The sequence below is a fragment of the Ostrea edulis genome, chromosome 3 (assembly GCF_947568905.1).
Source record: "Ostrea edulis chromosome 3, xbOstEdul1.1, whole genome shotgun sequence".
NCBI classification, from domain to species: Eukaryota; Metazoa; Mollusca; class Bivalvia; order Ostreida; family Ostreidae; genus Ostrea; species Ostrea edulis.
The window spans coordinates 52,525,022-52,541,546 of NC_079166.1; the positions used below are offsets into that span (position 1 = coordinate 52,525,022).

The window sequence follows — 16,525 nt, forward strand, 5'->3', positions numbered from 1 at the left end:
CTTCAGTTAGTCTGTCGGTACTCCAACTCAATTGAGGTCTTTTGACTGGTAAAATTGGGTTGGTATTCAGGACAAACTTGGGATTGAGTCGGAAAGCAACATAATTGTTAGCTAGGCCATTCAGCTCCTTGGTTTGATCCACCGTGTCTTTGTATTGTGTCTTGGTGACTTGTATCAGGAATAGTGTCTCGGTGACTTCCCAGTTGATAGGACGGAGGAAAGAATTTAGATTATGTGACTGCAGACTGCGTTGGGAAACAACATAATTGTTAGTTATACCACTCAGTCTGTAGCTACCTAAGCATACACTAAATACAATGGGCATATTTTCAACGACAAAATCAAGATTACGTTAAACGTTTTACCATGAAACAATGCATGATGCTTTATTTCTCGTTAAAAGTAGTGAAATTTCAGCTTGGCATAAAAACCTCAACAAAACATGAATTAAAGAAATATATTTCTATTAGGATGGTTATATTATAAGTATTGGTGCCATGGGTAAGAATAAACCCAACACCAGCAAAATGCAGTCACAAACAATTCAAAGATTTAACAATTCAGTTACAATTATTAACAGAAAAAATATCACTGATAAAATACTAACTTGCATTACTCTAAGTTCCCAAAGGAGTGTCCCTTGTTTGTTTACCGCTGCGTCGAATTCACAGACGAAATAATTTACGATTTATTCATACTAGAACAGAATTCTGGAGAATTCTATTTCTAGAGAGTATATAGAAACTATATGTAATTTTGCACTTTATAGATGAATAAAATAATAATAATAGTGCCAGTAACAGGTATTACATCATTTTCCAAACAACACTGTTCTAAAAACCAGATTCTTATCCAGGTCATATGCTTTAATAAACAATACCGTGAACAAATGTATTAGATAACATTGGGGATATATAAACTAAATGGAGATTTGGAGTAACTTTTGTATAATCGGTTCAATTTTACAAATCACATTATGCTTCCATTATCTATCCATGTATTCCTCCATAATACATATATAACATGAATGTTTAGTCCTTAAACTTCAAATGGGACGTGTTTTAGTTCACCATTAATCAAAAATATCAAATAACTGAATATTCAGGATAAGATTTTTGACGTGTTTGGGACTGAAAATGGAAAATTTCATACTTACTGGCAGAATGTTAACGATAAATTGAAATAATTGGGACTAATTGAATTTTAGTAATAAAAAGAATAGAAAGCTTGTGTCAATCCACTTATTCATTTACTCATCTTTCTATTCTACCGTCCATCAATAATAGAAGAGGGAATTTCATTAATGAGATACATGTTAATGACTGTACATTATGTCAATAAAGCACATTACTTTGATTCAGGTGCCGTGGGGGGGGGGGGGGGGAAGGGGGGGGGGGGCACTCAGGTGTAGACACGAACTTGGTCTAGTATATATCCCCCAAACCATATAGTTCTGTTAGTATACATACACTGTTATTCTATTACCTCCTACATATATTTAAGTGTATATGATCAGATGAAATATCCGATCTTTTGAAGTAGAATCCTTACAAGTATTGGAAATCCCTTTACTTGTCAGTGATCTCGTCTTCAGGAATAGTTTTGTTCTTCTTTGTTTTCTTTCGCTTGCGTTTCTTTGGTTTTCTCGTTTCTGCTACATCCCTTTCTTCACCTGAATTCAATGTCACGTTTGGATCTGGACATGAAGTAAAAGTGTCCTCTGCATTGCCTTTCATTCTACTTGTCCTTTCGGATACCTCAGTTCTCTCTCCAGAAATCGACACCACATCTGGATTTGCTTCTGATGTATTCTCTTTCTTGCTTTCCTTTCTATTAGTCATCTTTGATACCTCAGTTCCTTGTGTCATTGATGCCTCATTCGGATCTGAAAATGAGTTGTCTTCAGTCACAGTCTTTCTTTTCTTTTTCCTCTTTTTCTTCTCCTTTCGTGTCCTAATTTCTTCACTTTCATTTTGGGTAGTGGGGGCTATGGGTGGTAGCCTGTTGATTGGACGTGTTAAGGCTATCTGCAGAAGTAATGGATATACGTGTACTTTCATTTTTCAAATTATCAATTGTTGACATTAAACCTATATCATCACAGAAGCCTTACGGTTAGATTTGCTTCGTAACCGGGACACTTGGGTTCCATCCCTGCGCTGCATTACACATACGATGTTTGACATAGCGAGTGATTGTCTCCTTGTCAAGCGCTCGACATTGGAGGTGAAAGGCACGTGACTTTCGGATATGACCTTTAAAACGAAAGTCCCGTGTCACGTTAGGCGTTGGAACGATAATGAACCTTCTCTACTACGGCCCTGACCGCCATACATTGGTCAAAATTAATGGCACTTCACCCAAAACTGGTGGTGTCTCTATACGATTTAAATATTCTTAAATGGGACGTCAATCATTATCTTCCGATTCATCTCTATATTAATTATCTTCTGATTCATCTCTACATGTATAATTATTTTCCGATTCACCTCTATAATTGTCTTCTGATTCATCTCTATATTAATTATCTTCTGATTCATCTCTATATTAATTATCTTCTGATTCATCTCTACATGTATAATTATTTTCCGATTCACCTCTATAATTGTCTTCTGATTCATCTCTATATTAATTATCTTCTGATTCATCTCTATATTAATTATCTTCTGATTCATCTCTACATGTATAATTATTTTCCGATTCATCTCTATAATTGTCTTCTGATTCATCTCTATATTAATTATCTTCTTATTCATCTCTATGTTATTTATCTTCTAATTCATCTCTACATGTATAATTATTTTCCAATTCATCTCTATAATTTTATTCTGATTCACCTCTATGATTATCTTTCGATTTATCTCTATAATTATCTTCTGATTCATCTTTATGTTAATTATCTTCTGATTCATCTCTACATGTATAATTATTTTCCGATTCATCTCTATAATTATCTTCTGATTCATCTCTATAATTGTATTCTGATTCACGTCTATAATTATCTTCCAATTTATATCTATAATTATCTTCTGATTCATCTCTATAATTATCTTCCGATTTATATCTATAATTATCTTCCGATTTATATCTATAATTATCTTCCGATTTATATCTATAATTATCTTCCGAGTCATCTCTATAATTATCTTCCGATTTATATCTTTAATTATCTTTTGATTCATCTCTATAATTATCTTCCGATTTATATCTTTAATTATCTTCTAATTTATCTCTATAATTATCTTCCGATTTATCTCTATAATTATCTTCTGATTCACTTCTATAGTTGTATTCTGATTCACCTCTACATTAATCATATTCTGAATTATCTCTATAATTATACTAGTATGTTAATGCATCTGTATAATTGTATTCTGATTCATCTCCATAATTATCTTCTGATTCGTCTCTATAATTATATTCTAATTCATCTCTATATCAATTATATTCTGATTCATGAAAGCTGAAGATAAATCTCATAACTTCTATAAGCAATACATAACAGAGAGTTGGGTAAACACGGACCCATGGAGATACCAGAGGTGGGATCAATATTCTGATTCTATAATTATATTCTGATTCATCTCTACGAAATATTTCATTCTTGTGAAGTCATAATACATAAACGAATTCCATAATTTAAAGGGATGCATGTTGATACTCAAATTGTATTTACAAATTACGTAGACATTTTCATACTTGATACCAGTATATATAGAGCGTTATACTCAGTTTAGAAATTAATATCAAAGAGTAAAGAGGCTATCTAAGACATTCAATGAGTATTTCGTGTATGATACCCCACAGCTCTTTACGAATTTTGGCAGACTTCTTTACTCATTATATCTACAAGCTATCTGAGTGTTCAGTAGTAAAGACGGTTTACAGACTTCGAATACATATAAAAAGTCGGGGATTATTACCCGGAACCACAAATGAAATAGAATAAATAAAACAATGACTCATTTAAGCTTACTGTAGCAGCTGCTCTATCCAGGCCCCCAGCTGATGAATTCAGGAAGCGTGTTTCCTTATAATAACTATACACTCATTTTGTCTGCTAGATGTTCAGTGGTAAACGATTATTTTCAATAAATAATACACAATAGGCAAAGCGCTTGAGCCTCTGATCTAAGAACTATGAACACCAACATTTCGTACACTGTAGAACTCCCAAGACTCATTTTATCAGTGCATCCAGTTTCTCTGCTGTATATAAAACCTTTCTGAAGTTTTGGTATCCGCACTGATTCTCACAGGGATTTAATGTTATTCCCATGATTTTCATTAACTGCTATAGAAGAATATGTCCTTGGCACAAATCTTAAATTAGCAAGATTTTAGATTAAAGATAACCCAAAGCTTTATTTGTATGAACAAGGTTGAGTTATCAAGGAATAAATATGAAGAACATGATAAGCTATCCTTAAGCTATTGCATGTATGTCAAAGAAAGTTTCTTTTTCGATTGTGGCTTGTATTGTTTTTGGTAAGCGTATCTTACGGATTGTTTGAACATGTTTTGAATTGTAGGATCGCCGACATAAAAGGTACATCTACTTATATATAGACTTACATCATTTTGATCTCGCTCAGCTAAATCATCTCCAGATGGCTGCGGTTGATTATTGCCATTCTGAAGTACAAAGAGTTACTCTTTCAAATACAGAATAATACATTAACAGAAGCTTGATTGTAGATTACTTGTAATAACTCTTGTACATTTGGATGTCATTTACTTATTGTTATTGTCAACGACCACGACTCACCCCTGTATTGGGTTTGATTTTTCTCTTCAAACAGCCATACTTCCATAGAACTATTATTATCACAATCAAAACGATGAGGAAAAATACCACCACACTGGCAATAATAATATCATAAGGAACTGAAAAGGAAACCATAATATATATATATATATATAATTACAAATATATAAGATTTTAGATTAAAGATAACCCAAAGCTTTATTTGTATGCACAAGGTTGAGTTATCAAGGAATAAATATGAAGAACATGATAAGCTATCCTTAAGCTATTGCATGTATGTCAAAGAAAGTTTATATATATATATATATATATATATATATATATATATATATACATATACATATAAGCACTGAAAAGGCCACGACACTGTTGGTTATTTAAAACTCAAATTTTAGACGCAAGAGACATATATTACATAAACAAATAACACGAAAAAACGACAAGTATTAATAATCTACATTGGTAACAAGAGTGATACACTGTTGTACTGATTGATAAAAATGGTGGTTTCGTTGTACAGCGTGTTTGGTAGCAGGGGACAGTTTCGCACTATAGGCCCGGTCAACTTTTTCAAAGAATGGAAATACCCCATATTTGAAGTGATATTACATGTGTAAAAATGTATACAATAATTTTAGGATGCATGTCAAATGTAGCTGAGTGCTTAATAAAAATGTTGATATACAACATGTAGGTGTTACCATGATTCCTAGCATATAGATGGGTGCAAATACGAAACTAAGACACGTGGTCAGTTGCTGAAGAAATTCCGGTGAAAACATGCAGGGTCTAGCAAAAGGTCTGTAGCTGTGAGGGAAGGTGGATGGCCCCATATGAGAGGTAGATTTTTGAGAAGGGCAGACAGGGTTCTTGATTGTGCAGTGTCTAAATCCCCATGTTTGGTACTGTGATGGTGTGGGGGTGGTGCGGATTAGCCCAAATGAGGGAAAATCAAAGCAAAAAAGGGGAACCTGCTCAGAGCATGTTTTGTGCACCAGCACCAGTATTTATAGATTACATGTAATTTAGGGTCATAATTTATTAACTACACTAATATGAAATACAAGTATTGACATAAAAGGGAAATGTGATTTTTCATTAGTCTGTCATAATCTGACTTTGGTGTATACATGTTTCAAAACCAAAGAAACTGTCCCCTGCCACCTTTACTGACGATGGTGTAGACAGTTTGTACCATGGTCGGGTCGGGATGAAAATAGAATTATTCTTGCGAATCACAGAAGTCAGATAAATTTAGAGGGAAAACTTCCAAAACAATGTGATTATGGAATAAAAAGGTGGGAAGATAATGATATGGAGTGATTAAGTTCAAAACAACTTATATATATATATATATATATATATATATATATATATATATATGTGTGTGTGTGTGTGTGTGTGTGTGTGTGTGTGTGTGTGTGTGAACCATTTTATCTCAAATACGTGCATGTTTAGGTGTTTCAAAAGGCTAAAATTGTATAGCGATAGCACCAATTGCACTCCTTGTTTGAGAAGATAAAAAATTACGTAGTAATATTTCTGAATAATTTCTGTAGAAAAATCCCCCCTTTTCATGTTTCTTTGATTACATTAGGTGTATCCCTCACGAGTTCCTTTCTGAGAAACACTTCTTATTTGTCGAAATGCGCATCTGGTGCATCAAAATTGGTACCGTATAAGTTTTATATTATGACCCCTGGGTCGAGGCCTCTGTTGGTGGACTGTTAGTTCCCGAGGGTCTCTACAGCCCAGTAGCTAAGTACTTCGTTACTAGCTTGAAAATACGGATGTATATTTAATTGCTGTTATAAAATTTAGAAATTCATTTCAAAATTAAGGATTATCTCCCTCATGCATAGCTCTTATCCTTGGACGAATTTGGCTCCACTTTTTTGGCACGCTGTTTTTGGCTATATTTAACTCTAAAACTTCATAGTTATTTCGGATTTCAAACATTTCGGTTGAGCATCACTGAAGAGACATTATTTGTCGAAATGCGCATCTGGTGCATCACAATTGGTACCGTATAAGTTTTACATTATGACCCCTGGGTCGAGGCCTCTGCTGGTGGACTGTTAGTCCCCGAGGGTCTCTACAGCCCAGTAGCTAAGTACTTCGTTACTAGCTTGAAAATACGGATGTATATTTAATTGCTGTTATAAAATTTAGAAATTCATTTCAAAATTAAGGATTATCTCCCTCACACATAGCTCTTATCCTTGGACGAATTTGGCTCCACTTTTTTGGCACGCTGTTTTTGGCTATATTTAGCTCTAAAACTTCATAGTTATTTCGGATTTCAAACATTTCGGTTGAGCATCACTGAAGAGACATTATTTGTCGAAATGCGCATCTGGTGCATCAAAATTGGTACCGTATAAGTTTTACATCGTAAACCATTAGATTAAAAACACCATATTTTTTTCAATTTGGATGAATATTTGACATGAGATTTTACATGTTTAAGCGTTACATTGTGTCCGTATTTCCGATGAAGTGAGGTATTTGATATGATTTTATTTTTCACTTTCAAATGTTATTCTGGTTATTTCCACGGAGGAATGGGCAATTTACGTTTTTGAAAGTAACTGATAAGTTATCATGACTTTTAAGAATGTTACCAAATCAATGCGAGCCACAATAGATATCAGTCTTAGAAAATATTCAATGGTATGTCAGAATACCTCTTTAATATTTGAATACTGCAGTTGGTTTCAGTGTACTATATGTAGCATTGATAGTCGTACATGTATATGTATAATGGAATCAAACATGTTCCCCATACGCAAGTAGCTTACGAAGTACTCTTTCTGTCACGGCTTTGTAGAAAATCTCAAAATCTCTCTCTCTCTCTCTCTCTCTCTCTCTCTCTCTCTCTCTCTCTCTCTCTTTCTCTCTCTCCTTTAGTATATTTTCCTTATATTATAGTTAGAATGAAGAGGTGTTAAAGAACATGATTATATAGTTGAATATGTATCTGATTTGGGGTTTTTTCTCCCAATTTTAGATGATTCATTTAGAATAATTTGCAAAATAACAGTGGATAAGAATTTAACACATACATGTATGAATAACATTCAGGACATATCGCGTGTAAATGGGTGGTATGTGTATGTATACAACGTAAGTCGTTTCATTCAATAAACTAGTCTAGCATTATAAATGCATGTATTCTTATATAAAACAACAAATACATGCAGAAGTCCTATACTACAATCAGTATGCTTAAAATATTAATATTCCGCACTAATTATCTGTAAAAGAAATACGATAGCATACACCCAGTGCACAACATTAATTTTTCGCTGTTATCTTTGAATACGATTGGTTTTATTCACTGACAGTATATACATAAACTTATACAGATAACACGTAATTATTGGTCATATAAAAGTGACGATGAAACAAAGCACTGTCTTGATATCTGATTATGGACACACAATTGTGCCAAACTTGCCCCAATCGTCGGAATTTGAGGTGTTTGATAAAGCTAGAAAGTGTACAGTGGATATATTTGTTTCCATATATTCCTGAATTAATGCCTTCTTTTGTAATCGTACGCTTTCCTGCGAAATCTATCCATGGATTGAGATATTACGCAAAAACGAACCTCGACCATCTATATTTCCGCTCCGGCAGCCTACACCCCGGTCAAAACATAGCCTACACCCCGCATGTTGGGGTATACTCGGTTGGGTATTCCTCCAAGAGGAAGCTTGTGTGTAAATTTCAGGGCAATATCTGTATATGTATAGAAAAAGGTCTGGAAAACTGTTTGACCTACTTATATCCCAAAAGTAGGTCAAGGACGGACCAATCCAGCTGAAATACAAACTCACTATTACGCTACTTTAGGGAGAAATTGTTACCAAATTTCAAAGTCGTACATGCATCCTTTACGGGAAAAATTGCGGAAAACATGATCTCCATCCACACAGACAGACAGACGCACGGACAGCGCCATAACATAATAATGTCTATTGGCAAGTATAATAAGTTATCTTGCTTTGAATATGCTGGAAATATGTATAATTTTGTCATTGTCTTGTTTAAAATTTGTTCAAATCAATGTTGCTGGCATGCACAATATAGCCAGTCTAGCGAATAATATCGCCATCATCACGTGCCATAGATCCGGGTTATGTCGGACCATTACATTCCAAGCATGTTTGCTTTCTGCAATCAATCGAAACTCAAAATCTAATAATATTCATGTTTGCTTCAATTACATACCATCATGATGGTACTTCAACATTTTATGAATCAATTTAGCTTCTTTGATGCAAATTGCTTTATAAGCGTGGGCGGATTTAGGAATTCAATTAAGAGGTATGAGAGACAAGGGGTCTGTTGGTCGCTTTTAGGTTCCCAGTTCGCCCTGATGGAGGACTAGGGGCAAAAATCTCCATCATCGTCCCATGTTTAAACTGTATTTAGATAATGAAATCTGGTGTAAAACTAATAGAAATGTCAGGTACACATACTGCAATCTGAATGTTTCGGTGTTTAAACTTCGTTCAATCATGTTTGATAATGCTGTCAAGCCCCGTGTTTGGTGCATCATTTCCATAGACAGGCTTGGGTGACGTCCGTATCTTGTTTTATATGTTTTCTCCGAGCGTCCTAAATATGCATGTTGTACATAGCACTTGTAAGCTTGATATCTTTTGAAGCGCACCTACTGATTTTAAAATGATTTATTGCATGTTCTGTTGCAATTTAAACAGGACGCATCCAATATTGAAATGTAGAATATGGATATACTCATAATGTGCATTTATAGTTTTATTTTTAGAACTCTTTTGATATTACATGTATGTTTTTAAAGTGAGTATTCAAATTGAATTGTTTCTTTATTCATTTCCAATCTTAAATAAGATATTTCACGTCATTTCAATTTCCACGTGTATCTTTGGAACTAATTAAGGAATGACTTTAATTCTGGGGCAAGTTATACGAGTATAACCAGGTTTGGGTCAGCTTACGCTTTATAATCTGCGAAGCGGATTATAAAAAAGCGTAAACTGACCCAAACCAGGTTATACTCGTATAACTTGCCCCAGAATTAAAGTCATTCCTTATAATTTAATGCAAGAGACAAAGATGCTAACCTTCGTTTATCAAAATGTACATACACTCGGAAAAATACAAGTCAACCAAGCCGCGCAATGATTTACTTAGCAACAGCGACACGAAGCGTCTAGATCTCAATCGGAACTCCTCGAATGTCTCGCGCACTCGACATAGATCTCGGATGTAATACGGTGGCATCCATGAGTGAATTTGATGCATTGCCAATTGATCTATGTCGAGTGCGCGAGACATTCGAGGAGTTCCGATTGGTCTAGATCTAGCTGCGAAGCCAAATGATATTTCACTTCTACTAAATGAAAACTTACCCTTGTATGCAATGTTATCTCTAATAGTAAATCCGACACAAGAAAATATGTAACCAAGTAACAAATAGCATCCAAACCAGGTTATACAAAAATAACCTGTGTTCCTCAATTGGAATTTGACCAATCAGAGACAAGGATACAAAAAGAATTAAATTATTTTAAAATATTGAAAATTTTAGCAGCCGATTTTATGCTTTGCAACAAAATTATCTCGTTACCTTTGTTTTTGTCATCAATACAATTAGTGCCACACGGTGGGCAGGTCCTTTCCTGAAATATGTGGCAAGAGGAATATTGAGGACAGCTTGCATTCGCTACAGGACACTTTACTGTTAATGTCGAAGAAACTGGATCTACAATTGAGACAATTTCAAAAATAAAGCATTGTATATATCGCAACTGGAGGACTCTCGCCCGAGAGTGATGCATACATGTATGTATTTTAAGTATGTACGTTAATCTAGTATACAAGAAGCATGTTATGTGCCCGTGGTTGACTTTATTTGACTGGAATCTGATAAATGAAAAGCCCATTGTACCTGGAACAAATGCAAGCCAGAAATGACCACCATCACGGGAAAAATTATTTTTGAATGTCACGATGATGCGGTTAGTCACGCTCTGATACGCATTCAGATTCTTGTGTACCCCAGTGTTGTTGTCCGAGGTCAGTTTGACAGTTTCATTCAATTCACAGAACCAGAGTTCCTGTCCGTGCTCCAACCTCAGATCCCAGGATTCCACATTAATCACATCACTACAGTCTCTGGTCTCTATTGAGCATTGAATGACGTCATCGGGATTGTTGCAGTCTACTCCCCGCTTTTGTATTGGATTAGGATAGTCCTGTCCTTTGATGTGAATTGCCGAATGATTTGTAATGATGCTTACGTTGAACATATTTCTCACAGCTTTTATATGATCAAAAAAGAAAAAGGAATATATTTTAATCAGTATATCAACAACTACATAAACATGTATAAGCTTATTAAGTCAAGAATCTTAGCCATTAAATAATTTTTACACAGTAATTTATTTCAATTTTTTATCCTTAGGAAAAGCTTGAAGTTCTTACCACTGCTTACTTGAACACAATGCATTCAGAAATAAATTCCACAGTTAAGAGAAACATCTTTACATTTATGAATTCCGCGGTCATATCAGAGATCATATTAGATACGAGGTCTATGGAAAGCTGTAGGGTACCCCCACATTACCCTACCCCCACATTACCCTAGGGTACCCCCACATTACCCTACGATATTCCATACAAGACATATCTGAACACAGATGTCATTTTGGATCAGCTCTTTGGACGAATAAGGCATGTCCTAATTCGCTCCACTTTTAACATTGATTGGCAAGCCTAAAAACCAAAAGACATATAGCCTGCATTGTAAATACGTTTGTAGATTAGTGTAGTTGTAGTGTTAGATGTATTTATATGTAGTTTTTGTTATTATTCTCTGTTAATATTGGCCACATTATGTAATTCTTTTCGTTTGTCCTGAAGAAGGGACGAGTCGTTCCGAAAATTTGACAATCTGGTTGTTTGTGTCGTCCCTCTTCTCGGCTGTATTTGTAACGATACTAAATTTCTACCTCATCAAGTAGAACTAGTTAAAAAATTCAGGTGTCTCTTCTTGCGAACGATAATACACTAATCAACACAAATCAAATCCAGACCGGGTTGATTTGTGTCGGAAAAGCGATCGTTGAATTATTGTTATCAAAGGCCTTGACATGAGTACATATCGGTTCGATTTTTAAACATTGCATGGCTCAGTGGTTTTGTATTGTTTAAACATTGCATGGCTCAGTGGTTTTGTATTGTTTTCATCGGAAAAAGAAGTAACAGTATACTAGTATATTAAACCTACATGCACAGGTTCCAATATCACAACATCCGTTTGTTTTTCTACTTTATTCAAAGTGGTAAATAATCTTAAAATGTCCTCGTTTATAACATAGTCATAAGAAATTCAGGGTATCAGAATTAAGAATATTCGTATGAATAAATAATGTCTGTCTTTTCTCTAGTTGTATGCGTCTAGATTTTTTAAATTGTTTACTCGGAAATATGTCACAAATATCATGTGTATAAACACATGAAAAGGAATAAGAATGTTCCTAAATAGTTAGGACGTCCTAACTTAAGATATCGTCGAGAAACACCCTAAGACGTGTCCTAAGTTGATCGTTGGATGTTCCTAACCTTGGATAGTTTTGTGAACATAGTCTTTAGTATGGTTATTGCTTTGTTTGAAATACACAGTGTGCGAATCGGAGTTGCAGACTTGCATAGTATAGCCAGTCCAATAAATGATATCGTCATCATCACGTGAAATTCCATTCTATTCATAAACTACGACACATTAAGCACATATCTGAAGCATGTTTGCTTTAGAATGCAATTTATTGCAACTCAAAATCTAATAATACTCGTGTTTACTTCATTCGTATACCATCATGATATCATTGTGCTTCAAAATTTCATAGATAAATTAAGCTATAAAATTTTCAAAGCAAATTACCTGATAATTATGGGGTATTGGGATCTCAATTTAGAAAGGTGTGGAAAAATTCTGAGACATGGGGTCTGTTGGTCGCTTAAGTTCCGCAGTTCGCCCTGATGGGGGCCCAGGGGCAAAGCCGGAACGACCCGTGTTTTCTGTATTGTCTGGTGTAAAACTAATAGAATTTTCAAGTATACATGTACGTCACTTTTTGCAATATTATTTGGAAATGAATAATACCGAGCGAAGCTCGGACGGGCCGAAGGCCCGTCCGCGAACCAAGGCTCTAAAGGTAACACGTATGAAATAGAAAATAGTCAATATCAGCAAAAGAAAAAGAGATAATCTCTATATACGTTCACAGAAATTTTCGTGATCCATATGGGCGCCGCCATTTAATTTTTCATTACCTGCTTCAACAGTTATTCGTGTTTTATTTTGAATGCCAATAATAGAGGGCGAAGCCCTCTCACGGCCCGAAGGGCCGTGAGAGTGGAGCTCTCCCTATAGGTAACACGTACAGTACACGACACGAGTTTTATGCGTGTTCCACGCAACGCGGTGGAACAAATTTGCCCCAAACACGGTGGACCTTTAAAATTGTCGGCACCTTTGAAGTCCTATTTTTCCGAACGAGCTAGACATTGAAATCCACGGAGGATCTCCGTGGATGTCACCTGTACCTCCGTCGATGCCACCGTGTACCTCCGTGTGATAAAACAAAGAAATAATTTCCGAAATGATTCACCCAAAAAACCTTTTCGCTTGGTCAGCATACATGCCCTCACCCCATTACTTATTTAGAAATTAGCTATAAATCATTCAATTCTTGTAATTGTTGTTTAATGATACGTTGGTGTTTTCGGTTCATATCCGTATGTAGACTTCCCTACAGACGTTCACACCTTTTTATGAAACGCCCAAATTCTCGACATCCTGTATATAAACACCTGTGTTATTCCTACCACTCGTCGGTACATTGTTTCACGGCACGTGCAGCACAATTTCACCAAATAAAAGAAGGGTCATGAACAACGACAATCACATGCCAGTAATTTCAATTTGATAAACAGCAGTTCAAAGAAATGTGTACCATAAGCAATAGTTTATTTTTACGTAAAGTTTTCATTTTAATTAGGAATATATGATTAAGGTCAGCTATATACATGTACATGTTTACAGTGGATATGAATTTCATTATGTACTCAACTGTGAAGCAATGTGAGCAAAGAATCAAATTTTTATCACTTAAACAAATAAATATTAAAACTATCTTTACTTTTAAACAACCTTTAGAAAACTCCGTACTTTCATTAAGAAAATTTCATTAGAATGCCCATACTTCACATTAATAATAACACGGTTTTTTAAAGGTTTTTTTTCTAACTTGATAAATACTTTATTACACGCATGTATTATTTACTAAATGTATATATAACAGCTTTTTGTCTTTATATTTTTGTATACCATTGCATAATGGTGATGAGATCTAATAAATTGAATTGAGTACATGTAGTCTTGAAATATCACAAAGTAAAGAGTTGGCAACGATTGAAATAAAAATGCAGACGTTTTCTCGTTTATTCAGTAACTCAATAACTTGCGCGTCTTCTGAATGAAAGTTGTAAAACAAACGTACTAGGTTTTGGTCAGTTATAACATAATACGGGGGTAAAATTCATCTAATCTCCGTGCCTTCTAGAAAGAATTATCCAGTAAATCCAATGATGTTGCAGTATATATAGCATGTATTTATTTTATTGTTGACTGAGAGGGAGATAGACAGCTAAGCACGTAACATCGTTTTAGAAGGGGGGGGGGACTCATTCATTAGTCCTAACCCGGACCAGCCGAAAAATTTAACATGTAAAGAAAACAAAATGGGAAATAAAAAAAAAAAATATCAGAATGAAAGGGGATGGATAATTAATCAGAAAGAAATTGTACTTTCAAGATTTATACTGAACGTATTAAACTTCCCGTATCTGCATACATTCATGAATATTATAATAAATGATTACCAATGCTCTCTCTCTCTCTCTCTTTCTCTCTCTCTTGCTTTCATTATCTAATGCATCTAAAGATTAAATTAAAGATCTTAATAATCGATAGCGTATATGAATAAAAGCAAATAATCGTTAAGTCATTTCTGTTTATATTTATATTAGTTTTTTTCATGAACTAGTTGCATTTGACACCGAGGATTTACATCCTTAAATATTGATTACATGCACGTAGAATCGGAGAGGGTGTACTTTGAAAACTTGAAAGGTTTTCGTAATCGGAAAATTTAAGCACCATTTTTGTTGTTATTTTATTGCTTGTCAAGAAATTTATACAACTTAACCGGCAACATACCCCTTCTGATACATTGAAAAATATAAGTAATGTTAGCACGGGGCTCTGTAAAGTTCAATCTGCAGTTTGGTCATACTTCGTCATTCAATAACTTTTTCAAAATAAAAAAAAATATTTGTCGGATTAGCGGTACTATGATGTATGACTATAACAATGACCTGTGTATAACTTGTACATTCCATGCAAATTCGAAGGGATTTTCGCCTCAGTAGAACAATGGGGGTCAGCTAATCCGTGTATTTGAAATCAACAGAAGTGCTTAGCTTCTTGCGGAAAGTGTGAAATATATTGGGTCGGCGTAAGATACCCGTGATCTTAGACTAGATCTGATATCGCGCCGACCCAATATATTTCATACTTTTCATGAGAAGTCAAAACCCAAACTAGCTAACCGTAATTTAGTTATACTGTGACAAAGACCCTATTAATTTGCATGGTATATACTTATTATACAAAAATCATTGCATTATCCAGACACTCCCGATGAACATTTTTTTTTTAATGAAAACCTCTATCAAAGTACATCGAACATAAGTCTCGGTCAAATGTAATTAACTCGGAATCTTAAAAATAAATCATTCGATGTATTTATTAGTATTTTTGCTTCTATTAATTACGTAATAAATTAATTCCAATTTGTTAATCATCGACAATGCTCTAATTTCTATATTGGATAAAGTTATATTTGTCAAGATGCATATCAACACAATATGATGGAGGTAATTATGTTAAACAGCGCATTTGTCACAGAGAGAGAGAGAGAGAGAGAGAGAGAGAGAGAGCACATCGGTAATTATTAAATATCCCTATCACATGTTGTACATGTATGTTTTTCATTTACTGAATATACTAATTCGCATTCAAAACAGGAATTGCCTGCAAGTACGCATTATTTAAACATAGAATTTAAGAATATTTTAATGAAGAAAGAAGACTAAAAGAAAAAAAAGTCAAAACCAGGTTTTCTTAAAAACATAATATATAGTGTTTGGTATCGTTGGAATCGGCTCAATATGCTGAAAAACAATATAAGTATCAGGGGGGGGGGATATTGACATTTTTTCTTTTCTTAAAATTCCACCCTTATCTTGATTATTTGGCCTGCGGCACATTTTCACATCTCCCGTAAGGCGCCCGTGGCCAGAACAAAGCTCTTAGCAGCTGTGTGTATTCACAAATAACACACACCGTGGAACACAGAGGACACAGTGTATCTCCGTGGATTTTCCACCGTGGTCTTTCCACGGTGGGGTGTATAAAACTCGTGTCGTGTACTGTATTATTTCAGTTTTCAAACTTCATCATGTATGATAAAACTGTTGACTCTTTGTGTGTAGTATCTTTTTAATATAGACAGACTTGGGTGACGGCCTTATTTTGTTTTCTCTGTACTTCCTCGGTATACATGTGCATGTTGCAGCACTTGTAAGTTTGAGATCTTTTGAGGGGCACCTACTGATTTAAAAATGATTTGATTGTAT

The 16,525-nt window shown here is 34.7% G+C and overlaps 1 protein-coding gene across 1 annotated transcript in view; it reads right to left on the reverse strand.

The window, feature by feature from the left end:
• Window positions 1–353: 353 nt before the first annotated feature.
• Window positions 354–16,525, reverse strand: part of LOC125677084 (uncharacterized) — an 18,733-nt gene continuing 2,561 nt past the window's right edge. Inside the window, exons 3-7 of the mRNA XM_048915054.2 lie at window positions 10,710–11,081; window positions 10,389–10,523; window positions 4,769–4,887; window positions 4,576–4,635; window positions 354–2,027 (exon numbers count right to left, since the gene is read on the reverse strand). Of these exons, the coding sequence (XP_048771011.2) occupies window positions 1,569–2,027; window positions 4,576–4,635; window positions 4,769–4,887; window positions 10,389–10,523; window positions 10,710–11,081 (1,145 nt within the window). The 3' untranslated portion in view covers window positions 354–1,568. The remainder of the gene's footprint in view (window positions 2,028–4,575; window positions 4,636–4,768; window positions 4,888–10,388; window positions 10,524–10,709; window positions 11,082–16,525) is intronic.